This window comes from Notechis scutatus, chromosome 6 (genome assembly GCF_049901735.1).
Source record: "Notechis scutatus isolate UNSWTSFEM ecotype Mainland chromosome 6, rNotScu1.2, whole genome shotgun sequence".
NCBI lineage: Eukaryota > Metazoa > Chordata > Lepidosauria > Squamata > Elapidae > Notechis > Notechis scutatus.
In genome coordinates, this window is record NC_142014.1 from 68,675,324 (window position 1) to 68,702,675 (window position 27,352).

Here is a 27,352-nt window from a genome sequence, read left to right on the forward strand (position 1 = left end):
TCGGGTACTGTTCTGCTTTCCTTTTCCATCTCTTACCCAGTAGGTTGTGTACGGGATTCAGAGATGGCTGAGAAGAATAAGGAAAAACACACACAAATGTGTCAGATAGTCAATTTCCTATTTTACTGTAAGCTTGCAGTTGCCCTGGGGTTTTGGTTAAGAGCCAACCCCTTCATATGTCCAAACCCCTGCATCTCCCCTTTTTTCCTCCCCACGGGTGACCAGATGCAGGGTTCAAGTGGCTGTAACTATTGAAGAGATTCCACTTCCCTCCAGTCCAAGAAGGCTGTCCTTTGATGCCTGCACCCTTTGAATGGCCTTTAAGGCTTTTGCTGTGCTATCAGTGGAGGTCCTACATTTGCAGTGATTTGCAAAGAAACAGAAGGGAAGCGTTTGCACGATATAGTTCAAGAGAGTGTTGAGGTTTTCTTCCTCTGACATTTTTTCCCAGACACGGGCAAAGATTTTCCAGCAGAGTTCCTGAAGGCAAGTGACCGCAGAAAGGACCAACTTGAGGTCTTCTAGGATGTAACAAGCTTGGGGAACGTTCTCATTAATTTTGGCAGACAATTCTTCAACAGTGAAGATGAGGATCAAGTAGACAGTCCTCAGGGGGAGTGTTATGGTGTAGTACAAAGCTATTAGCCAGCCTTTCCATTCCTGGAGGGCGAAAAAAACAACAACATACACCAGGAATTATTAGAATTGGAAATGTCTTACTGTTAGTTAAACCACTGTTCCGTTGTCTTCCGATTCTCTAATTCTTCTCTTTGAAGGCTTTCCAGAATGTCAGACATGAATCTTACTCATCTGGACAAAACAGGCATTTTTATCACTGAGCTATGGCCTTGGTTTAAAGACAGATTTCAATGTAACATATATTGTGGCACGATTGTTTTTGTTTTTTTCACTACAGGTAGTCCTCAACTTATGACCATTTATTTAACAACAGTTTAAAGTCACCAGGAGGCTGAAAAAAGTGACTTACGACCAGTTCTTGAGGTTATGACTGTCAACCTGCTTTCTGTGGCCATGTGATCATGGTTTGCACACTTGATAACAAGCTCTTATTTGTGACGATTGCAGCATCCTGTAGTTACGTGATCATGATTTCATAGCGCCTTCCAACGAGCAAAATCAATAGGGAAAGCTGGATTTGCTTAATGACTGTGTGATTCGCTTAATGACTGCACTAAAAATCATAAAATCAGGACCAGTCATATGGTGGGGATTTGCTTAATAACTATTGTTTAAGTGATTGAAATTCAGATCCAATTGTGGTTGTAGCAATAGGAATAGAAATAGCACCTAGACTTATATACCACTTTATAGTGATTTACAACCCTCTCTAAGTGGTTTACAGAGTCAGCATATTGCCCCCAATAATCTGGGTCCTCATTTTACCCATCTCAGAAGGGTGAAAAGCTGAGTCAACCTTAAGGATCGAGCTGCTGGCAATCGGCAGAATTAGCCTGCAATACTGCATTCTAACCACTGCATCACCACCGCACTACTGTTTAAGTTGAGGAATACCTGTAGTTCTTATGCCTTTAACAATACCTTAATGTATGCTAATAATTACCTCATGTTACAACCTGACAGATAATTTAACCCACTTTTCCCAGGAATTCTTCAGCAAAAGTTAATGATGAGAGACCCAATCCTCTCAGTTTAACTGGGGATCCTTAACCCTCCTAGTAAGGAGTTTCTCTTAGGCCCAGTTCTAGAAAAAAAAAATAGAAAAAAAATAGAAAGGAAGCTACTTTGGATCTTCCTACCTGAAGCGAACAATTGAAAACTGAAATTATTCTTGAAACACAAGGGGGCGCTGTGCAATCATGTAGTTTTGCATAGGGGCAGCTTTTCGGAAGAAGTGCACTTATCTGCCTTTTCTGAACCAAGGAAGCCAAATCTCTAGATTTTTTTCAAAAAGGGAGTTATTGGGAAAAGTAAAACAAGAGTAGCCAACAATCATCCACACAACAATCCAAATAAAATCAATTCAGGCAGGCAAATTGCATGAGTTCTATATTACCTGTTTTAAGGGAATTGTTCAAAGTTTATTTGCTGAGTGATGGAGGGAGATTAACTGAGCCTCCACTTAATCTGTTTGGATGCAGTTGGATGCAGGACTTTGGGGGCTCCTTCTCTGCTTCCCTTTCTGCTCCCTTAGTTTTCTAACTTTTCTCTGCCTTTGCAGCAGAATCGTCCCAGTTTGGGAGAGAATAAAATCACTGAGAGACCGACTGTTGCTTTGTCCATACAAAACATATTTGTTTGCTGCCCTTCTCCCTTACAAGGTGATCTGTCTGGCATAAGACAAACACACCATTTTTGCATCTTTCCAACAAATAAAGGAAACCGTAATGACCGAACCTCCCTTGTTGAATGCTAAAAAGTGCAGGGTTCTGTCAATGTAGTTTACAGTAGAGGAGAATGAACTCATCTGGTTGGGATTCTTGATGGTGTAGTAGCCAACAACCATCTTGCAATTCTGAAAGTACAATTCTCCCCCTGACTCCTTTACAGCCTGGGGAACTTAGGGAGAGTCTCTTCTGAGCCTCTTGTCCCATCCATTATACAGCTGCAGACTATGTTGCCTCTTATCTAACTGTTCCCTTGGCAGTGTCTCTTGGCTCCGTCTCACAAGGTCTTTCCCACATACCATTACAGGACTTTCCCCTTTTGCAATATGCTCCTTTTCAGTTTATGCCCTTAAACTGACTGACTCAAACAAATTAATAATAAGCAGTAAAATTATCTGACTAAAAAATAATTCAGAAGGGGAGAAGTGCTGTTAGGACATAAGTACCCTGTTTCTCCAACAATACGGCCTCCCCCAATAGGAAGTCCCAGCATGTTTTATAGGCATGAAATGAAATTAAGCCCCTCCCCCTAAATTAAGGCCTATATTAAAACATGCAAAATGGGGGTCTTGCCATTAGGAAGTACTTTTGTTGCACACCTGGATATGGTGCTGCCTGCGTTGACCCCGATACAAAGTGCCCCACCAACGCCGAGGTCAACATCCAAGCCGTCGCCGCCCGCCCACCCAAAGATGCAAGGGGGAGGGAATTAAGTCACCCCCGAAAAGACAGCCTAGCCATTTTTTCAGGGCTCAAAAAAAAAAAAAAAAGACCCAGCCTTATTATATGAGAAACACGGTACCTCCTTCTTTAAGACTGTCCGGAGCACAAGATATGTGCTTAATGGATTTTTACAAGAGGGAAACTCTTGAGTCCATGGTTGTGGACCTGAGCTATGGCCCTTTCATAAAGAGGGTAAATGGGATTAATAGCAGCTTCAGCCTTTAGAACATGGCTGCCAAACTCCTGGCCTGGGGGCCAGATGCATCACGTGCTGGCCACGCCCATGCCTGGTTTTGCGAAGGGGGGGGGGAAGTCCCAATATGTCATGTGACGCCGCTGTGAAGACGTGAGTTTGATGCCCCTGCTTTAGAAGATCTTTCTTTATTGTTGAGGCACCTATTTTCCTTGGGTGAATTTCAGCTAACCCTGGCTGCAAGGAATAACTTCAAGGCCTGACATGGTTGTATCTTCTTTCCCTGCGATCCTGCAGAACCAGTGGTGACTCTGTCCTTCCACGAGATTCCTGAACTTTAGATAATAACTCCCTTGACTATTGTGGTTGCAAATAGGTCAACAAATTTATCATGTCAGAGGCTGCTTGGCGGAGGCTATTACTCAAATCTATTTTAAGCAGCCATGAATGGAGGCAAATATATTTGCTCATGAAAAACCAGTCACTTTTCAAAGTTAGAGCTACTGGAAAGGAGAGAAATGCTGACCTGGGTCTATGTATTTGCCCCCTGTAAGGGGGTTTATAGCTCAGTTGTGATACACTTCCGTCATATGTACAGCATATCAGAGGTGGGCAATTTATTTTTTTCAAGGGACTACATGAAAATCTGGGACTGTTGTGGAGGGATGAACCAATGTGTTCTGATTTGATGTCCCCAAACCTCATCACCTCAATATCTGAGGCTGCTCCAGGCAAGGGGCAAACACTGCACAGGTGCAGAAATGCACTTTCTCTCACCATCCTCCCATAGCCACCAGCTGACTGAAGGAACCAACTCAGCTTCTTCTTCCTCCCCTGCGGTATGCTTATTTACATTTGATTTCTAATTTCCGATTGACTTCATGCAGGCTGAATAGGAACCACCAAAGATATGATCCAAGATTTCAAAACAAATTAATTTCATTAAAACGCTTGAACAATCTCCTTTAATTTTGACGCTTTCTGGAGGTTTGGAATAGAGCACCCATTAGAGATCCTGGGAGTTGTAGTTTCATATTAAAAGGGCACCAGGTTTGGGAAAACGTTTCTTTTCTTTTAAATAAATCCACTGTAAAATCAACTTAGCCTCCAGTCTCATTTCTAGGTTCTTGAGGAGGTCCTAATTATGCTGCCAATTTTTCCCAGAGTGATTGTTCTTTTTGAAAATCTTTTCATTTAAAAATAAAATATGGTGGGCACCTGGTAGGGACTGATGTTAGTTAAAATGGGGAAAAGAAGCAAGAAAAGAATAAAACCTAACAATTTTAGTCTTGTGTTTGTTTGATTGAGGTCATTGCTATATATAAGATTGGGTCCAGATAATGTTCAACCTGGCTATAAAAAACCCACAATTGTTGTGTTTACTTCTCCAAGATTAACCTTATTCTGATTTAAAGCAGTAGCTTATATCATGCAACATGTTAAGACAATAGCTGACTTCCCACATCACTGAGTTGCAAACTACCAATCCTAGTTACCCTAATGCAGTATTTCCCAACTTGGGTTACTGGCTGGGGAATTCTGGGAGTTGAAGTTCATATATCTTTAAGTAGCCAAGTTTAGGAAATACTGCATTAATCTATTATGTTGTGTAAATTGAGCCATACTTCATCTCTTTCTCACTTACTGGGAACAATCAGATGGATTCACTGAAGGGTAACTTCCACACATTGAGCCAATCATGAACACGTAGGGGTGAGCCATCTCTCTCATAAATGTACATAAAGATAATCCAATAATTATTTCCATTTTGTTCAAGATTTTTAAATATATATATTCTGGGACCACCAGGGTCCAAAAGATCAAGATGGCTGTCAGCTGCCACCTCACACTTGTGTTTCACAACCATTCAGTATCCACTGCCATGAACTCAAGGGTGGGCTGGATGGGAGAAGGGGATGCTTCGAGGGTAACAAAACGTCACTCTATCCCTCTGAGATGGGCTTCAAGGACAAACAGCTGGGAATGGAATACAGCTGCATACCGAACCTAGGCCTGAAGTGACCATTCTGAAAGCATCCGGTTTGAATTTGATTGGACATGGGGGACCCTGTCACGTGAGGTGATTAAGGGAGGGGAAAAAATTAGACTTGGGGATTTTGGCACGCGGTTCTCAGTTCCAGCTATGCATCACTGTAGTTCACTTGACTTCTAGTAAACTTTACCTTTATCAACAATGGAATTAAGGATCGTTCTTACTCAGAGGTTCAAGCTGAGGCAGCTCTGTCAACGGCTGTTTTGAGTGTGAAGGACTGGATGCCATTTTGGGTTTTTTGACCTCCCTTCCCTCACAGATGCAGGAATAGGTGCAGAAATGTGTTAAATAAATACAGAGGTGAAGGTTTTTCTTCCAAGGACAGGCAAAGAAAGAATGGAGAGTTACTAAGACTTACCGAAAAGGTGTTTTCAAGGACTATTTGGAGACTCTCATTAGCATGCCTCAGATTGCACCAGGATTGCTGGGATATATAGCGTTGGAATTTATTCAAGAGAGAAAGCACACAGGCCAAATAGCCATTGCACTTGATCTGGGTCTGTACTTCCTGCACAGGATCCATCCCTGTCCCTTGAGAACATGTTTTCAGATCCACTGAAAGGAGGAAGGCAGTGTAAATAACAGGCTCTAAAAGTAAGAGGAAAGGATATAGGTAGTCCTCGACTTAGAACCATTCATTTAGTGACCGTTCAAAGTTACAACAGCAGTGAAAAAAAGTAACACACAACCATTTTTTACACTTACATAACAATTGGGGTCACATGATCAAAATTTGGATGCTCGGCAACTTGCATACGAGAGGTTGAAGCATCCTTTGGTCCTGTGACCTTGTAACCTTCCCAAAAAGCCAAGTCAATGGGGAAAGCCAGATTTACTTAATGACTACATGATTCATTTAACAGCCACAGTGATATGCTGAAAAACTGTGGCAAAAAAGGGCCATAACATGGGGCAAAACTCACTTAACAACTGCCTAGTGTAGCAATAGAAATGTTAGGCTCAATTGTGTTCATAAGTCGAAGACTACCTCTTTAGCAAGAACCTTACAAAACTCTTCTCACCTTCCAGTTCTTAAATGAAGGAGAGTTTTGTTGGACTCCATTGTTAGAAGATATGCCCATGTATTTAGATGGCATTTTATTTATTGTTGCTACTTTGTGCCCTCTGTGTCCAAGTAAGTATGGCAGATATTGAATAGGGACCACTTTAGTGGGAAGGTAACAGTGTTCCGTGCACCTTTGGTGTTTAGTCATGCTGGCGACATGACCACAGAGACGTCTTCGGACAGCACCAGCTCTTCGGCTTTGTAACGGAGATGAGCACTGCCCCCTAGAGCCGGAAATGACTAGCTAGCAGGTATGTGCGAGGGGAACCTTTACCTTTAGTTTGATAACACCTCTTTGACGAAAGTCAAAACAACTTTGATAGGACTAACATTCTTAGGATGTTAATGACCAACAGATGCAAAATGGGGTATTAAGTAGAAACTGAAGTCTTCCCTGTTGATTTTGTTCCTAAATAGTAAACAGTAAGGAAAATTTAGGAGCCACTTCACTGAACTTTTGTGATATACAAATGCTTCAGTTTTTCTACCTTGTTCTCAGGGTGCTTGATAATTTCTTTTAAATCTCTCTTGGTGGCATTTTGACTGTTATTTATTGTTAGAGACAGCTAACGATGTTCTTTGGTGTTGAAAAGTTTTAAGGGGAAATATCCTCTTATAATATCTTCCCTCAGAACTGATTAAGCTTGGGAAACCATGGAATGTACCGATAACTGGTCAACTGATTGTAAATTACAGGCAGAACATTCACACGGCTTTCTTGTTGCTCAAATGCAAGAGCACTTGTTTCACACATGAGCATTTCATCAAAATTCTCTCTTTTGATCTACAGTAAATGAAAGCAAATTATCTTTCACCCGCGTGGAAATAAATGCAAGAGAATTTTTCTGCATAGTGATAACATTTGCTGAGATAACATTGTTGAGAGTTACCCTCTAGCCCTTGTTTAAAAACCTCTAAAGAGTCAAAAGAGAGTCCTTCTACTATGGCATGTGTCCCACCTCTGAAGATCTTGTCCAGTGGTGGGATTCAAAAAAATTTACTACCAGTTCTGTGAGTGTGGCTTGGTGGATGTGGCATGATGTGGCTTGGTGGGCATGGCGTGGCTTGGTGGGTGTGGTTTGGTGGTCATGGCAGGGGAAGGATACTGCAAAATCCCCATTCCCTCCCCACCTGCTTTCCAGCTCTGTTCTCCTGTGCAGGGCAACAAAAGAAGACTCAGCCAATCAGCTGGGACTTGGGAGGCAGAGAATAGATGGGGGCGGGGCAAGTCAGAGGTGGTATTTGCTGGTTCTCCGAACTACTCAAAATTTACACTACCGGTTCTCCAGAACTGGTCAGAACCTGCTGAATACCACCTCTGAACTTGTCCTGCCTAACCTTTAATCAAAATTCTCCTTCAGTGGTGCTTCATTATTTGCCCAAATCATTAACAACCAGAACCATTCCAAGATATATACATCCTTAGGCTTTCTAGAGGGCTCTTACTCAGGTCTTCATCACTGATGAGAAGGTAGTGATCTATAAATGCATGGGACCGGCCCAGCACGGTTTCTACACTGTTCTTGGCCATCTTTCCCATTCTTGTTCCCATCACCACAGTCATGCTGCTGCTCACAAGGGAGGCCGTGGTTTTCACTCCATTCTGAACCACATCTTTGGTCATGCCAACCATCCCTGACAACCTGCGAGTCACTGCGTTCTTGGCATTCGTGACTTTAGAAGTCACCAGTTCTTTTGTACCAGACACAACCTGTCAGAGAGAGAAGATTGGTCATTTTGGATTAAGCCATGGGTGCCAAACTCACGGCGTCATGTTGCTATCATGTGATGTTTCGTGATTTTTTCCCCCTTTGTGGAGCTCAGGTGGGTGTGGCCTGTATGTGACGCATCCGGCCCTTGGGCTGCCAGTTTGTCACCCCCTGAAATAAGTTGTCTTTCTCACATCAGGAAGTAGGACTTGCATTTAAGTGTGATTCACAGAATGACATTCACTTTGATTCTTTTAAAAACTGTACAGCTCCAATTCCCAGGCATCTGTTGGAGAGAGGATAAATGAAGGCAAGATGATGGCTGTGATCTCCCAGTGATGGCTGCCATTTTGATTTTTTTTTTAAAAAAAAGCCTTCTATGGATGCCCTTGGTCCATTCTGCCTTTTATGCAGCAAATTTTCTTTTAAAAAATTCAATGTTTTTAAATATTTCCAGGGGTTTTAAAAATGTTTCTTCTGTATATTCCCCCAAAATTTAGTGTAAATTGGCAAGGTACATAGACAGATATTTTAAATCTTGTACCAGTTATGGTCTTAGCCAGCCTAACTCCTAAGTGAAGAAAGCTGAGCTTTATATGCAATAATATTTTTTTCTTTTAAAGCAGGCACATAACAAAGAAAGTCTGTAGCTCAGCAAAGCATAGAATCACTTCTACCATGTCTCTACTGTTTCTGGTTCATGCAATCATTCTGGCTGTAATTTGCTCTGAACAAATAAGGGATCTGAAACTGTAAATAATCTCTGTTGAACTAGTTTTAAATACTATGCTTAGGGTACTTGAAATGGTCTTTACAGAAACACAAGACACAAGATCTAAAGTAGCCTTCCATACCTTTGTGCTTTCCAATATGCTGAAGTAGAGCACACCTGGAAGACCCAGGCATCTGGCTGTGGAAGGCTAATCTAATGTCTCATTCATTCATTCATTCATTCATTCATTCATACATACATACATTCACTCACATACATACATACATACACACACACATACATACATACATAAATGGTACATACAAACCACCTGACTTCAAAATAACTCTTCGCTATCACTTAGCATGGTACACTAAAACTAGGATTGGGCAAGATTGATTTATGCTTTCTTCCTTCATACCAAGATATTTTCAGGTTTTTTTAAAAGCTAAAAACGCTACCTGACCAGCTCTTTGTTGAAGAATTGGCACCCTCTGTTCCACTGTATCCAGGCCACGACATACATACTTGTTTGCTGTTGCAACTAATGAAAGACAAGGAAAAGGAAGGGGTTTGCAGTCAGTTAGGCTCATTACAATATTTAGCATTTGGAATTTTTATGGTTTAGGAACAAGTTCATAAGGCAGTTTCATACATCCGTTAAATAATCACTATTTTGCAAAATGTAAGGTTTGAGTTCACACTACACAAAGTCATAAAGTGCTTGTTTGAATGTGTTCTGTCTCATTGTGGGAATTCAGCCATTGGTTGAAGAAGTCACACATACAAAAGTTTTGTTACAAACCCGTAAGAATAATATTAAACACACTGCAGCAGCTCCAGGGTTTCACTGGTTTCTAAAGGAGGATGCACAACTAAGAACACTCTGACCAGCTATGTAATTTTTAAAAAATTCATGGACATATTTTTTTTAAAAAAAATTGTACTCAGAATAATAAATAAGAACAAAAGTTGATATAGGTAGCCCTTGACCTAAGACCACAACGGAGCCCAAAATTTCTGTCGCTAAGTGAGACACTTGTCTATCCCCTTGTAATAAAATAATAAATTGATTTCGGATTCTAGAATTACATCAACTAACCTGCCTGTTACATGAGATTCATGTATATATTTATAGAGGAGATTACATATCCCGATTCCTGGACAGACTGAGCCATAGTTTCAACTGGGAAACTGAGCATCCTAGACCAAGCTAAATTCAAAAAGCTAGAGATTTCCTGGAAGTTTGGTTCTCACAGAAAGCAGCCATCAATAAACACATGAAACAAAATTCAAAAAGAGACAATAAAAAAGCCAAGAAGAAAACAAACAGACCAGAACACATCCTCTCCACAGCCAACATTCAGATCAGCAGGGAGTGACACCAGACAAAGAATCAAGCAGAAGACTATATGCTAATAAAGGAAATAAATATAATCAAGCTGAAAACAATATCTAATCAAGGAACCAACAAGAAATAAACCACACTCCTAGACCAAGGAACAGGCCAGAGGTGGGTATTCAGCAGGTTCAGACCAGTTCAGGAGAACCGGTAGTGGAAATTTGAGTAGTTTGGAGAACCGGCAAATACCACCTCTGATTGGCCCCGCTCCCATCTATTCTCTGCCTCCCGAGTCCCAGCTGATCGGTTGGGTCTTCTTTTGTTGCCCTGTACAGGAGAACGGAGCTGGAAAGCAGGTTAGAGGGGTGGGGAGGGAATGCAGATTTTGCAGTAACCTTCCCCTGCTACACCCACCAAGCCATGCCCACAGAACCACTCACGTTGAGTGAAAGCTCTACTGGATGGCTAATCAAGTTCAGTTGAAGAGCAGAATCTCTCAAAAGCCACCCAAAGAATTAGCTCCAAGTTGCATCTTTTATCTATGGAGATTCTCAATCATCCAGGTCATGGTTGTCCCAAAGGTGCTTTTTCAAAAGGCAACTGGACTTTCCTTGTTTTTCCTCCAAGACATTTCACTTCTCATCCAAGAAGCTTCAGAACTTCAGTCAGAACTGAAGAAGCTTCTTGGATGACAAGCTAAACGTCTTCAACTAAAAACAAGGAAAGTCCAGTTGCCTTTTGAAAAAACACCCTTGTGACAACTTGCATCTTTGAAGTGCACATTGCTCACCTCATGGTCTGCTATTTGGAAGATGCAAGGAGCTTTCTTTATAGTACAGCAGAAGCCAGTAGCAATGTTGTGTTTTTCCCCTCCCCTCCAAAAAGGAATGATGGCAGAGAGATTCCCTGGATACGAGGATAGGGACATGGATAGGCCAACGTGACCAGTGGTCTTGGGCTCATCCCACCCCATAGATTACTTTGAGGTGCTACTATTAGGATGGGAAAGAAAGCACAATAAATTGTCTTCACCCTTAAACTACTGCTTGATTGCGGCTGGCATAGGGAAGAATTGCTACTTTAACTCTAGTCAGAGTTAACTATGACCTTAGGGATGAAAGCTAGTTATAGCTAGCAAACCTTATCGCTGATACTCCATAATATAATCCATCTGGTAATGCTTTGGTAGTGTGGAAATGTAACATTACTTGTCATAGCAACCTCGATAACCATTCATGGAAATTCAGAATGTTGAATGCCAGATGTAGGACACTATTCTCTATACTGGGAAAAGGAATTTGAATTTAGAATGTGGGGAAGACTTCTATGGTTGATAACTATAGCTGCCATTTTCACACATGGAATTATTAACAGCTCCATCGTTGAAAAGTCTCACTGAACTCACTCATATCCAACTGAGTGAGTGAGAATGATGAATTGTAGAAGTAAACATAACTCAGAAGTCTCATCCAGTGCACATGGAGAAAAACAGAACAGAATAGAATTCTTTATTGGCCAAGTGTGATTGGGCACACAAGGAATTTGTCTTGGTGAAAATGCTCTCAGTGTACATAAAAGAAAAGATACATTCATCAAGAGTCAAGAATCAGAAGGTACAACACTCAATGATAGCCATAGGGTACAATAAGCAATCAAATCATACTAGGAAACAGTCAATATAAATCGTAAGGATACAAGCGACAAAGTTACAGTCATAAAGTCACAAGTGGGAGGGGATGGGTGATAAGGAGTGATGAGAAGATTAATAGTAATAGTAGTGCAAACTCTGTAAATAGTTGGACAGTGTTGAAGGAGTTATTTGTTTAGCATAGTGATGGCTTTCGGGGAAAAAACTGTTGTTGTGTCTACTTGTTCTGGTGTGCAGTGCTCTATAGCGTCATTTTGAGGGTAGGATTTAAAACAGTTTATGTCCAGGATGTGAGGGGTCTGTAAATATTTTCACAGCCCTCTTTTTGACTCCTGCAGTATACAAGTCCTCAATGGAAGGCAGGTTGGTAGTAATTGTTTTTTCTGCAGTCCAATGGTGGTATGCTATTGGTTTGAACCGGTTCACCTGAATGGTAGTTAAAAAAGTCTACAATCAGCTGAGAGGAGGAAAAAAAATCTGGACAATTAGCCAAGAGGAAAACAAAGAGAAAAGCACAGGATCGGCCCTCCCACGCGCCCCTGCACTTTTCTCTTATTTATCCTCTCAGTGATTGGCATTGCAGGTCTCAGCTGGTGTGGGGAAAGCTGCACGCTGGCGTTAGGCAAAGCACACCCACCAAGCCATGCCCAAGCCACGCCCACCAAACCAGTGGTAAAACAATTTGAATCCCACCACTGTATAACACTGTGACCTGAAGGTATTGGAGTTACTCTTAGAGTGGCCCAACCACTGAAAATGTCTTGACCGAGGGCACTGGAAACCTGTAACTAGCAATGATCAAGGAACTAACTCCTGCAGGATCATAACTGTTCCAATCAAGGCAACTTACATCACACATCATGCTATGTGCATCATGAATCTGTTCAGATCTGAAGATGAATGAAGGATTAGAAATAACAAGCAAAATCCAAATGTTTTCTACTTTCTTTTTGAATTTGTTTATTATTTGTAAAGTTGAAATGTCTGAGTAGGGTTATTATCTCTCTCTTTAAGATAACTATTTCCCAACACCATTAGATCTATTTCCCAACACTGTTAGAGAACCACTTTAACATGAAGGTTAGAGTACAATTATCCTTCCAAGTGCATACTGAGATATACTTTATGATGCGATTGTCTGCTGCACAATGGCATACAAAATATTATATTATCATAAGTTGTTTACAGAGATGCACACACAAAGAACATTGCAGAAGGCAAAGCAGACACTCCAGATGTTTTCTAAAACAATTGATATGGATATTGAAGCACATTTAAGACTGGATGTTCACAAAACATAATGTTTTATTTGATAAAGACTCGTCGTAGTTATTCAGCCAATCAAGGATGGAGAATTTGAATTGGGTCACAGCCCTGAGGCCACATTGCCAAGAGAGAGGAAAAGTTTTTGAAAAGTGTGCATTGGGTGAGGCAGATAAAAAATTAAATTAATTATTAGTACTTTTAACTGCATCCCTTATAAAGCAGTTATATTTTAACTAAATTAAGAAAGAGTGACCAAGCACCAAGCTTATGAAAGATTTTTCTATGCAAATGTAAACATCTTGAACTTTTTGGTTTCACATTGTAAGAAAGTTCCCATTTATAGAGGAAAAAAAGTTGGAAAGAAAATGTTGTTGTAACTCTGTGGAAAAAAATGTATACTAATTACGGGTTCTTACTGTCTTAAATAAAGTAATTGACTTAATTAATATATGTAGCTAAACTATAAAAAAAAGATCTTTCTGCATTCCTGGTATCCTTTATAACTTGCCCAGTTACTGCCTGGCTCCTGATTTGAAGCTGCAAATCTTAAAAAGTGCCAGTTGATTCTAGTTAATCCTGAACTAAATTTTCTGTATAAACGCCAAAGGAGCTTAACTGATTATAATGTTGAAAGCAAGATCTTTGGACAAAGAAGGATTTGTGGTTGAATTGTTCAGTAACTGTTTTATATTGTGAATTTGAACTAAAGCAAAGATAGGCATCAAAAGATCCAAATGTTCTAAGTTTCATTTCAATCTTGGCCATAAGGCCCTCATTAGGGGATTTTACACTTGTACATACATGTTTGAAAGAACAGGAATGGGCTCAAAATAGCTAAGGCAAGCTTTCAGGAACCATTGATGCCTCAAATCTCTGAGTAATGGATTCCTGGAAATCCTGAGGTTTGCACAGGATGGGTATTTAAGGGGAACTGAGAAATTCCGCCTCATTCCACTTTCTTAGTGAATCAGCTATTGTTTCTAGAGAAATTTTACACAATGAATTATATTGTAGAGCTACACTGTTGGACATGTCTTGAAAATAATTTGGAAGACAGGCTTTAGATCTCATGTGAGCATAGAACCTCTCTATGGTTCATTAAAGCAGCCTGGTGTTTTGTAATCTTCTCTGCAGAGATGAAGAATAATACCGCTGCTTTAAAGAACCGACTCATTGATGTTAACTCTTAATCTTCTTTTTTAAACTCATGTGGATGCCAGAAGAGAAGTTGAGTTTTTTTTAAAATAAAGTCATTTTAAGGTATGCACAGCCCTACTCAAAGACAAGGAAACATTGTGTTGAAATAATGGTTCCCCAAATCCTGCATATTCAGAAGAAAATATGCCAAGTTTATATACAATGGTGTTTGGATTTGGAAAAGGAATCTTTAGGTTAATTTGTAAATTATTGGGTAATGAAGCATACAAAGTTAGTTTGTTTGCTTTTTCCTTTCTACATCATTAGCTAAAGGACAACAGAACACACAAAGAGAACTGCTCCCAGCTATTCTACAGAGCTTCAGATCTAAGACAATCCCATTTCATCTTGGAAATATAAGTGATGAACCTGGAAACTTATATAGTAGATTTGGTGGGCCTCTTCTGTTGTGGCTCCCACCTTATGGAATATTCTTCACCCTGGTTTCTTCTCTTCTAAATGTTTGAAGGTCCCTCAAGGCCTGGTTGTGCCACCAGGTCTGGAGACCCAGAGGACTGGTGAAATATTGAGATGACTCCAGTGTAATAAATACATACCCTTTGCCTATTTTTTTTAAACTTTTCTTTTTTGTGTTTGTCATTTAGAATCTTTATGGTTTTAATAATTATTGTTTTTTGCTTGGTGGGACACTGCCATTCTAGAATCCCTTGTTGGTGAGATGGGCAGCCACAGAAAAATAAATCCACAAATAAGTAAATTTTGCTCTCTTCTGTGATGGTCCAGAAGGCACAATTGGATATTAGAGTTTGAATTCTACCTGAAACTCTTCTTACCTTCCATAGATCTCTTTGTAGAAGAAGGTCAGGATGGTTGCCATTCAGAAGCAACATTGGTAATTTGATTTATGCCACCAGAATTTTTTTAAAAAATAGCAGGACTCTTTCTTCACTCAGAGCTTCAAGGCAGGATGCCAGAAATTTATTAACTATTTTGTTTTGGTACATCAGTTAAATCTACTGGCAGTTTTATGATATTCCAGAGTGTCTACATCTTATAATCGCTCCATAGGCAGGGAGAAGCGTTTGACTTTTATGAGAAATCATTGGCTGACTTGACAAAAAAGGATCCCTTTCCATTCTTCAATCAATTCCAAAGCACTGCATTTCATACCCAATAGAAATGCCAAATTTTCAGTGATCATTTTTACTCACGTTGAGGTTCAAAGCTGTTCAGAAGTGGTTGTGCCCGGCTAACAGCAGCACCTGTGAGAGTCTTCACACCTTTCTCAGCCCCATCGCACACTGTCTGAAGGTAGGAGTTTTTTCGCTTAATGGAGGTGTAGTTTGAAGAAACCAAGTCACAGACGGAGCAAACCAAGGGCAGACTGCTAACTCTCTTCAAGATATTCTGACATTGAAAACCAAGAGAAACCACATCACTGATGCATTCCTGATTGATTAAGAAGCAACGTTGACAAATGGAATAAAAGCCCTGCTATTTTCCTTATTGGGGGGTCGTGGTGGCTCTGTGGTGAAGATGCTGGACTTGTTGGCTGGAAAGCCGGCAACCTAGGTTAGAGACCTGAGCACCATGCAATGGAGACCCCATCCTTGCTCCAGCTTCTGCCAACCTAGCACTTCGAAAACATGCAAATGCGAGTAGATAAATAGGTACCACTCTGGTGGGAAGTTAATAGTGCTCTGTGACATCATCTGGCCACATGACCACAGAAATATCTTTGGATTACACTGGCTCAATGGCCTTGAAATAGAGATGAGCATCGCTCCCTGTTGTCAGCAACAAATAGCAAAGTAAAATCTGAAGGGACTCTTTTTACCATTTGTACCTTTTTATCATTTTTCTAATTAAACCCCTCATCTGAAGGAATTATGTTTTGTCTTCAAGGAATAAATGTCTAGCTACTGTATATTTGTTTCCATAGAAAAAATAACAGATCCAGAATGTGGGCCTTTGTAACTGACCAAAACAGAGAGAGAGAGAGAAGTATGTAATATATTCTGGGATATTTTTAAATGCAAAATCACATTAATTTCCTCTAGACTGGTCCCAAGTCAATCTTCTGAGAACTTAAAAAGTTATCCTGTATTTTAACACACATAGTGTTTTTTGGGTATGGGTTTGTGGGGAAATAAATCAAATCAAATCATTATATGATATGCATTAATTTCACATCATAGGAATTGCTTCTAAATCTCTGATAATCTTTCATTTGGGTTTTTTAAAAGATGAGGCTCCTATGCAATCCATTGAGCAATTAAAAAAAAATCCGTAAAGTCTGCATGGCCTCAATCAGATTCTTGTTGAACACCTGCAATATCTCCCTATAACTTTTTAAAGGAAATGTTGCTGGGTTCTCTATTCTTCCAACACTCTTTCTTTCCTGTCATTTTCCTTAAATCTCTTTGCAACATAAGATAACAATATGAATGAAATGAAAGAAGACGTGAGGTCAACCTTCCCTTCCTTGTACTATGTTGGAAATGTCTCATATCTCAACAAAACAAAACAAAACCAAATATCACTTCTGCCCTCGACAAGAAAGAGCTACCTCCTCTTCAAGGCTTTCGTCAGAGGTCTCTGAAGACATGGTACCTTGGTCTGGTTTCATGGAAGACATGGTGGGTTCTCTGGCCACTAGAAAAGAAGATAAATTGTTACCTAAAATGACAAGTAAGGATCATATAATAGCAGTCAATTGGTCCAAGGGCAGCAGACAAATGTCACCTTCTCAGTCTAATGATGAAAAATCCATCCATACATTTTCACTCTAACTATGAAATCTACTGGCTGACTTTGAGTTGTTTGCTACAACTCATCCTGAACCAACTTAAGGGCTGTTCTGAACACAGAATGGGGAAAGGATGAGAAAAGTAAGTACACTGCATTGAGTCTCTTGGAGGAACAGTAAGACATAAATGTAGCAAATTAATCAATAAGGAAAAATATATTCCAATAGCTATCACTTTTCATTTATGGAAATTCTTCCATAGTTGAAAATAAAACATTTCTGGCACTCCTGAAGGCATATCTATTGTACTTTCCTTCTTCTTCAGAATATTAGGAAGTCTGATGGGCCTTTTTAAAGAAAAAATATCCTCTAAGTCAGCCATCCCCCACAACCTTTTGGGCATTAGGAACAATTTCTCCACAGATCGTGTGTGTGTGTGTGTGTGTGTGTGTGTGTGTGTGTGTGGTGGTAGTGATGGTTTCACGTGCTACCTAGATTCCACCAGGGGTGGGATTCTACAAGTTTGCACCTATTCGCTAGAACCTGTTGTTAACATCCTAAGCAGTTCGGAGAACTGGTTGTTAGAAGAAATTACTGGCCTAATCCTGTAAGAAAGGCAGGAAGGAAACATTCTGGTGTTGCTTACAGAAACTGCCTCTCCATTAACTCTTATTACATTCTTGGCAGGACTAGACTTCCTGTCTCTGGAACTTCTCTGGAGTTTTTTTTCCTCCTTTGCTGGTACTTTGCTTGTGTGGAGTGACCATTCAGTTACAACGGCATTGAAAAAAGTGACATGACCATTTTTCACACTTACGACTGTTGCAGCATCCCCACAGTCATGAGAGGCCAGGCGAGGAGATGCGTGCCTTGATGTGAGTGATGTTGAGTTGGTCACGCCCAGTCAGTCACATGACCACCAAGCCACGCCCACCAACTAAGCCACACCCACAGAACTGGTTGTTAAAAAATTTGAATCCCACCCCTGGATTCCGCCCAGGCACAGATGAAGCTTTGCTGGCTTCTGAGCCCAGTTCCTAATGGGCCATGGCTCAGCACCAGTCTACTGCTCAGGAGTTGGGGACCCCTGCTCTAAGTGACTCTTTCTAGGAGACGAGAAGGCAAAGCGAGGTGACAAAGTGGATTAATATCAGAAGCAAGAATCAGGATAACCGTTAGGCTGTGGCATAGAAGATCTCTTCAAGCCTATACACTAGAATCTGGTCAACTAAAGTTTAGCACTATATTGGTGCCAGATAAAGAGTTGGACTTGGAGTGCTTGCGGGAACTCAAGGACCCTAAGTTGAGGATGCCCCATCCCAGTTCTGCCCACCTCTGCCTGCTCCTACACCTTTTTAAAAAAATATTAGTGGGTTTGCTTGCCTAGGGATGACAGCTCTAGAAATCCATTCCAGTTTCCCACAATGGAGTAGTGGGACCATAGTGCTCCAGAACCAGCAGTGTTTAAACTCAACAATGAAGCTCTTATCCCCCCCCAGTCTAGAAGTGGGAGAACTTTGAATTATTCCAATCACCTTAACCACCACACTTAACAACTCACAGTGTTAACATTTTGGAATGCTTCCCATTGGCGAGGGCTTTATTGGCTCTCAGGATGATACTTCCTGTGACATGTTTCCAAACTTTATTCCCCGAGTGTACTGGGCTGTGTTGAAGCAAGACAATACTATTTTGTCATGGGCTAACCAGTGTCAAGTGGGGAAAACCACCAATAGGACAAGCTATGGAATTTCCATTGTTTCTTCAGTATGATAAGCACTCATGCAGGACATGTTTTCAACCAATCAGACTGCATATGTAAATTGACATCATTATGAGTTCTTCCCCCATTGGTTTTCAGCAGAAGTTCAGTCTACAATCTTATGCCCATTATTTGGCAAATGAATCTCTCTATGAATTCAATGGAGCTTATTTTAAGTGAACCTGCATAAAATCAGGGCTCGCAAGCCATAAAATCTTGACTCTCTTAAAGAAAAGTTATGGTTATCCTTTCAAGGCAATGACTGACGGTTTTAGTAGCTCCAAACATTGATGGCCAACACGCTTCGTACATTTTTCTACGTCAAATCTGTAATCACCATTTTAAGAAAGATGTTAAAGAGTGGATCATTATAAGCAAAAGAACCTAAACCTTTAATAACTGTGTTCCAGGGTCACAATGGAAATATTGGTGCACATTAGTTTCCTGAAATCCTAAAACCCGGTCTCCAAACTTGGCAACTTTAAGATTTGTGGACTTCAACTCCCAGAATTCCACAGCATGGCTGGGTGAGGAATTCTGGGAGATGAAGCCCACAAGTCTTAAATTTGCCAAGTTTGGAGACCCCTGTCCTAAGGTGACACCTTGAACGGAAAGATTCCAGTTATGTACCGTTTCCCCAAAAATACAACCTATCCTGAAAGTAAGCCCTAGCTTGATTTTTACATGTGCACCCAATATAAGCCCTACCCCCAAAATAAGCCCTAATTAAGGTCCCGCCCACTCCACAGGTAAAAATTAAGCTAGGGTGGGGATGAGGGGACAGAGCTGCCCTACTACTTACCTTTGGACAGTTGTAGCCAGGCCTCGCACACCTCGACACCTGCCTTGCCGGCCCATTTCTTCTGCAGCCAGCAAGGCTGGCAAGGCTTTCCTGAAGGTTTCTGTAGCTGAAAACAAAGTTCCAGATCAATCCGGAACTCTGTTATCAGCTGCAGAGACCTTCAGGAAAGCCTTGCTGGCTGCAGAAGTTGAAGTTCCTGAAGGCCTCCAACAGTGAAAAGGAGGCTGGGGGGTGATGTGTGCAAATGAGGTTAGTCAGTGGATGACTTCCCCAGTGCCTTTTTTGGTGGCAAAAAAAAAAAATATAAGACAGGGTTTTATTTTCGGGGAAACACGATTGTTAAAAGTGCATGGTGCAACCTTCTTCTGTACAATGATATCTTTGCACTTATAAAAATGTAAGTGGGTTTGCAAATGAGACATATTATCCAAAAGAGTTGAATTGAGAAGGGTACAAAGGGCCCAGGAAAACCATATCTAATCAAGTGCTTGTATGAAAAGGTTGGATTACAATTCCAAGAATTTCCACCCGGCTTAAATCTGTAGAACTGCAAAGTATATTTTTTGCTTTGAAAGATGTGGCGATTTTCCTTTTTTTAAACTCAGGGTTTTTAAATTTCTCAGGGAAAAAATAACCTGCTGTGAGTCTTTAGCTCCAGCAACAGAACTGCAGAACTGTTTTTGCTGCACATGGCAGTAGAAACACAGCAAATACTGCCTTACACATGTTGTACAGGGTATTTATGTGTACCGCTTATAGAAATTTTGAATTGTACCTCAATTCTGTCTCTTTCTGAGTACATGAGAGGAGAATATTGTACTTAAGGTCTATAAGATCTTAATAATATTGTACTTAAGGTCTATATTTTCTCATCGTGGATTTATTTGATCCTGGTGTTCCTCTCATGAATTTGGGATTCTTTACATGCTTCCTTCTGCTTTTAAAAATGTTTATAACAAAGGTATTAGACTGATTTGGGAATGATACACTACCCGGTCTGTATCGTTCTCCATAGCTAACTATCTTCATCAACCATCACAACAGGCTGAAATTGGAGGCCTCGCTAAGTTGCTGTCCCTAGTAAATCTTGTCTGATATCAAAAAAAGCTAATCAAGTTAGCCACCAGAAGATCCCAAGAGTGGGAATTAAAATAGGAACATTCCAGGAGGAGGCAGTATCGTTAGATGTCTGTATTGTTCCTAAAAAAATAATAATAATGACATGGATACATCTTCAAGAGTGAAACTTGATTCCAGGGAGATCTTACTTTTTAAAATAATAACAGATGTGTCTTCCTAATGCAGGGAAATATATTCTGCTCATGTTCACATTATTCTTATACCTATTCCTGCAAAACAGGCCAAATTTAAGCAAACTCTGGTTTAAAGGAAGTCTTGTTGATAGGAGCAACATTATTTATTTTTATTTATTTATTTATTTGATTTGCCAATTGTTTACAAGATAATAAGTATAAATGTATACATAGTTGTGAATACATGAAATGGGTACATATAAGAAAAATAAAAGAATAAGAGAAACAATAGGACAGGGACAGTAGGCACGTTGGTGCGCTTATGCACGCCCCCTGTTATTGACAGTGAAATGATGTTGGATTCTTTTATGCCTCTTTTAATGCAACCTTTGCTTCTAAACTCATTGTGGTCCATGAGAACAGTCCTTGAATGCTAAATGATGTGCAAACTTTTTCTAAGGAGAATGCCAGGTATTATTTTTTTGCTTGCCAAGCTTATTAAAGGTCATGAACAATGCCGTTTGCATAATTATATCATTTCAGAACTAAGAGAAGGATGAATCATCTATTTCCCACAGAGACATGAGAAAACAGCTCGATATTCACCTCAGACACCCCCCCATTAAAATGCAAAGTAATGGTGCACCTGTTCGCATGTCCATCGAGAGGGCCCGAAGCATATTTCTTCATTATTGCATTCCAATGACACCACTGACATTTAGCTACCATTTTCTCTCACTTGTTTTGAGACCCAACGGTTTACCAAATGTCCTGGGGGGGGGGGTGAGTATCCTGCCCGTATTAAAAGTGGCAAACCGAAGAAAACAAGACTTCCCATAAATGGGGAATTGGCCTATAACTACATCTTGTGGATTTCTAGCATAGCAAATCATAAAATGGCTGCAAGAAATTCCCCTCAGCCACCTGAGGAAGAGAAATCGTCAAAACAAAACAACAGAGAGGGGTGAAGGCCACATCAAACCCTTCAGGAGTAGAATCTCTCAGTGGAGCTTAAAGTGCATCTGAAGGGCTTTTGGATTAATTGGTAATCACGTGGTTTTGTGACATCATCAAAGCTCAAAATCTTCTTTTGCTACAGGAGTAACATGGTGCAATCTTGAATTCTGGATCACTTTTTTTTTTTAAACGATCCACCTAGAGCAGGGGTGTCAAACTCACATCATCAAGGCACCATCATGTGGCTTATCGCAACTTTTCCCCCTTCACTAAACTGAGTGTGACTAGGGCGTGATACATCTGGCCCATAGGCCGGGGAGTTTAACACCCCTGGCTAGAGTGATGGCAGCTAACATACTTTCCTTTTATTAGCAGATTTTTAGTTATTATTCGAAGGTTTCTAGCTCTGCCTGTGATTTGTGAACCACCTAGAAAGATATGGTTGGCTTTAGGTAGAGCAAGGGCATTGGGACCAGTTCTTATGGTATTATTTGTTCATGTAAGCTAGGAATCAGATTTAGGAATCAGATTTAGGAACTCAGCCTGACAACATAGAGTGTCATCCATAAGTTATCTCAATAGGCAAATCATTTTGGAGGATTGAGTGGGCACATTTGAAAGATTGAGACAAAGGGGCAACACTTGGAATTCTTGACATTGTACACATTTTTGTCCTCCTTGTAGAAACACAATATATTCCTAAAAACCTGTTGGATAGTTTGAATTTCCAATAGCTGTTGGATTGCGGCCTCCATGAGACCTCTCTTTGTGTTGTCTTTTGATATGGGGCAATGTCTGAAGAATCTTGGGGGTGTGGAGAGAAATTTGAATATGAGGCCTAGTCTCACTATGTTTAGGACCCAGGTGTCTGTCGTGGTTGTCTCCCATTGATTTATGAATGGTCCTAAGTGACCACCAATGGGAGAGTTGGATCTGTGGTCACTTGTAGCGATGGCAGGGTCGACCTCTGGAGCCAAACCCTATCAATGACTTCTTCAGCTTCAATCACAATAATACACGGGCAAACAACCAATGCAAACTCGAGGTAAACCACTCTAAACTCGATTGCAGAAAATACGACCTCAGCAACAGAGTGCTCAACTCCTGGAATGCCCTACCTGAATCCATTGTTACAGCCTCAACCCCTCACAGCTTCAACCTCAAACTGTCTACCATGGACCTCACCCCATTCCTAAGAGGTCCTCAAAGGGGGCATACATAAGAGCACCAGCATGCCTACCGTCCCTGTTTTACTGCCCCATTTATCTGTATTTACTTCCTTTGTTCCTGTTTATGTTCATACTTATACTTGTTATCTTGTACATGTTTGACAAACAAACAAACAAACAAACAAATAAATAAATGTAATGTTGGGCAGGGAAGGGGGAAGAACAGTCAGAATCTCATCAATGATGTTTACTCAGAAGTAAATCCTACAGTCTCTGTTAAGATGTAATCCCAGGAAGATGTGTATAGTAGCTTCCTGTGAGAGTGTCTTTGTGGGAGTGATCTTGGGAGACTGGGCCCAAAGATGTTGCCTGGGGGGAATGGTTAGATAAGAGACACAGCATAGTCCACAGCTCGATAATAGGCAAGGCAAGAGGCTGAGAAGAGACCCTCCCTAATTTCTCAGGGTGTAAAGGAGATAGGGAAGAATTGTACTTCAGATTTGAAACATGTTGGTAATGTAGTCTTACAATAAGCCTTAACACAGGGGTGTCAACTCGTGGCCCGTAGACCAGATGCATCATGCGCTGACCATACCCACATCCGGTATAGCAAAGAGGGGGATATGTCACGTGACGATGCTATGACGACACGAGTTTGACACCCCTGCCTTAATATATCTGGTCTTGTTTCCTATCTGATCTACAGTTCCAGATCAGTATTTTTCAGACTTGTTAACTTTAAGATCAGCTTAAAGAATTCCCAGAATCGGCCCCCAGAATTCCCCAGCCAGCATGAGTTGAAGTCCACAGATTGTTGACAGGCTTGAAAAAATATCACTGCAAACTGATGGAAATGGCCTCTTCCAGAATTACAAGTCAACAGGGCTTTGGGTTAAAAATTCAATCAATTATGATCTCAATACATTTAGAGGCAGCAGGGCTGAGGATAATTCACATATTGCTGTGACAGTTGTATCTAAGAATAAACATGTTAAAAATCGCTGGGAATATTTGCACTGACATTCATTAATCTTGCATGAGTTATGGATGTGATTCTTTGAAACATTTTAACCCATACCTTGCAAAGAAAAACCTCTAATGAACCTCTAATTCAAAATTATCATAATGAAAAATTCAGAAAAGTAGAAGAGTTAAAGCAGGTAAGATGTTAAAAGCAACAACAGTATTGATTAATTTTCAACAACAGTATTGATTAACAACATGATTAATTTTCCAGGCCTAGCTTACTAAAGACATTTTCACCAAGTGCCTTAAGATCAGTCAGTTGGGAATTAACAAACTATTCCACAACGTCACAAGTCAGAACACCGATTCTGGGCCATAGCAACCATGGATGTGGGTGGGCTGCTGGGGTTTCGCAGGGGTTCAGGAGAACCCCTGGCTAAGATTCTGTGCAGTTCGGAGAACCTCCAAATCCCACTTCCGGCTGGCCCTGCCCACTCCGCTGCACCCCTCTCAGGAGTCCCCACACAGTCCATTTTTGATGCAAGTAAGTGCAGGGCACAAGCAGAGGCTCGGGGAGGGTGAAAAACAGGCCTCCTAAAAGTTTGGGAAGGCCGAAAATGGGCTCGTTTCCAGCTTTCAGAGAGCCTCCGGAGCCTGGGGAGGGCAAAAATCCCCACCACCATGGTGCAGGAGGCCAACTAGGCCACACCCACCATGGCCATGCCTACCCAGCAACCGGACAGAGAACCCTTTGCTAAAAAATTTTGAAGTCTACCCATGGAGCAGACTCATCTTAATGACGACATCACAGCTATTATATCACCTACCTGATGGGGAGATATTGGAGAAAGCAAACTTCTCAGGTGCAATCATCATTGCAAAGGCCCTACGCAGTTTATATAATGTTGATTCTAGAAATAAAGAATGCAATAAGGGAAAATCGGTTATGCAGCTCCTAACTATTTTAAGCCAAGGCCTTTGCAAATAGTTTGTACCCTTCTAAAAAGAACTAAGTTCTTGAGATTTTTGGGGGGGTTGGTCTTCTTGACTTTTTTGGGGAAAAATACATTGATGACAAAATCAGGACATCAGATCATCTTCATTTGAAAAAAAACAACTTAATTGGGCTAGAGCAGAGTGAGAACTGGAATCTAAAAGTCTGATAGTTATTAGGTCAAGTCAACTGATGAATCTGGGCAAAATTTAGTACCCTCATAGTGGTCAACTGATACAAGTCTTATGTTTCTTTGGTGGACAAGTGAGAAAATGACTTGATTTTCTCACTGGTTATAGCATACCATTCTAGAAGAATTAACCCGGAGTAGAGAGCAGTCTTAATGACTGCTGTAATATTAGAAGAAGGATAGAATCAAGATCATACGAAGTCTTAATACCACTTTATAATACCTTGGTAAGACCACACTTGGAATATTGCATCCAGTTTTGTGGCCATGAAATCAAAAAAAGATATTAGATTTAGAGTGCAGAGAGGAACAACAAAAAGGATTAGGGACTGGAGCAGAGGTGGGTATTGAGCAGGTTCTGACCAGTTCTGGAGAACCGGTAGTGGAAATTTTGATTAGTTTGGAGAACCGGCAAATCCCACCTCTGACTGGAGATTTTACAGTATCCTTCCCCTGCCACGCCCACCAAGCTACCCCCACAGAACCGGTAGTAAAAAAAAATTGAATCCCATCACTGGACTGGAGGCTAAAAAATGGTTGAAGGAATTGGGTATGTCTAGTTTAATGAAAAGAAGGACTAGGGGTGACATGATAGCAGTGTTCCAATATCTCAGGGGCTGCCACATAGAAGAAGGGGTTAACCTATTCTACAGGAGAGAACCAAGAACTAGAACTAAGGAGAAATTTCCTGAGAGTTAGAACAATTAACCAGTGAAATGCCTTGCCTCCAGAAGTTTTAAATGCACTTTAAGTACATTGGAATTTTTTATGAAGAGATTGGACAACCATTTGTCTGAAATGGTATAAGGTTTCCTACTTGACCAGAGGGTTGGACTAGAAACCTTCTATGATCCCTTCCAACCCTATAATACAGTTCTTCTGCTTTCAAGGGCAAATGATTAAGGGATGAAAATAATGAGGCTTACAAGTTATGTAGGATGGGTACCCAGCAACAGAAATACAAATCCCGTCTCACTTTTTTTCCAAAACCTCTTTAGCTTCAGGGAGGGGCGTCTCTCCTTTTCTGGCCCCCAAAGTGGCATTTCCCTTGCACAGATAGGAGGAAGCTCTATGGTCAATGGAATTCTAATCCCACCCATTTCTTTCCTACCTCCTCCCAAGAACGCATCAACAATGCCCAGGTTGCTGTTCAGAATATTGGCAATATTCTATAGAAGGCCTTCAGAACTTCCTCCTTTGAAGGATGCTCCATTGATTGGCCACGAAATACTCTTCCCAGAGCTTCTGAAACTGACATTTTATGGTTGACTGGATTTTTTTAAAAAAAAATCATAAAGAACTAAAACCGTCCGCCCAACTCTAAAACAAGTTACAGGGTGGTGCTTAAAACATTTCTGTACATTAAAAGCCAAACCACCCTCTTTATTCTTTTTTAAGGAAATAACATGGGGAAAAAAATAGAAAGATGTTACCCCCCCACCTCCAAAAAATAGGTTTTTAAGGAAGTTGTATCTAAAAAGTGGTATTTGATAGCAATACACAGTTTTCCGCCTTGTATAAATTTAAGTAGAAAATTGTCCCTGGTTAAAAAAAAAAAAAACAGGTAGCAAATCTGAATGAATGTGCAGCTGTTTGAAGGCTTCTCATTGGTGGGTTTTTTTCTCGTTCACTTCACAGCTTTGGGCACCAAAAAAAAATCAGACTCACACAATGAATTCTAGTTAAGCTGATTCATTGCTCATGCTTAATCTAGTCAATTAATAGTCAGCACTGAATTGGCACTAAGTAAAAATCAACAGAATTCAAGAGTGGTTGGACTTAGACCAGTGGTGGGGTTCAAATTTTTTTACTACTGGTTCTGTGGGCGTGGCTTGGTGGGCATGGCAGGGGAAGGATACTGTAAAATCTCCAATCAGAGGTGGTATTTGCCAGTTCTCCTAACAACTCAAATTTTCCGCTACCGGTTCTCCAGAACTGGTCAGAACCTGCTGAATACTACCTCTGACTTAGACCTCTTGTGACAATATAATGACCCCAGGCTGGTTCCTCTCTTGACTCCACCCGCAGCTTGTCCATCTCCTACACTTTCCCATGCAACTTATTGTAAATGTTGAATCCATTCCTCTTGCATTTTTCAAAGTTTTATGTGGACATTAAGGTTAAAAAAGAGTGGTGTAGAAATAACATTCTATCTCCTCCAATAAAAGTATTCGACGTTTAGAGACGAGGAAGTGCAAATATTCCATTTATTTACCCACTCATGTACTCCTTCCCATACTCAAAGGATGAGCAATATTGTTTAGAAGTAGCCAT

The 27,352-nt window shown here is 40.6% G+C and overlaps 1 protein-coding gene across 1 annotated transcript; it reads right to left on the bottom strand.

Annotated features, from left to right (window-relative positions):
• On the bottom strand, positions 1-27,352 carry LOC113419369 (perilipin-3-like). The gene is made up of 8 exons (XM_087969071.1): positions 27,298-27,352; positions 24,722-24,805; positions 16,806-16,891; positions 15,448-15,643; positions 9,284-9,366; positions 7,848-8,112; positions 5,694-5,890; positions 1-660 (listed from the first exon to the last, which is right to left on the bottom strand). Exons 1-8 carry the CDS (start codon positions 27,350-27,352, stop codon positions 235-237), a joined length of 1,392 nt encoding a protein of 463 aa, XP_087825197.1. The 3' UTR covers positions 1-234.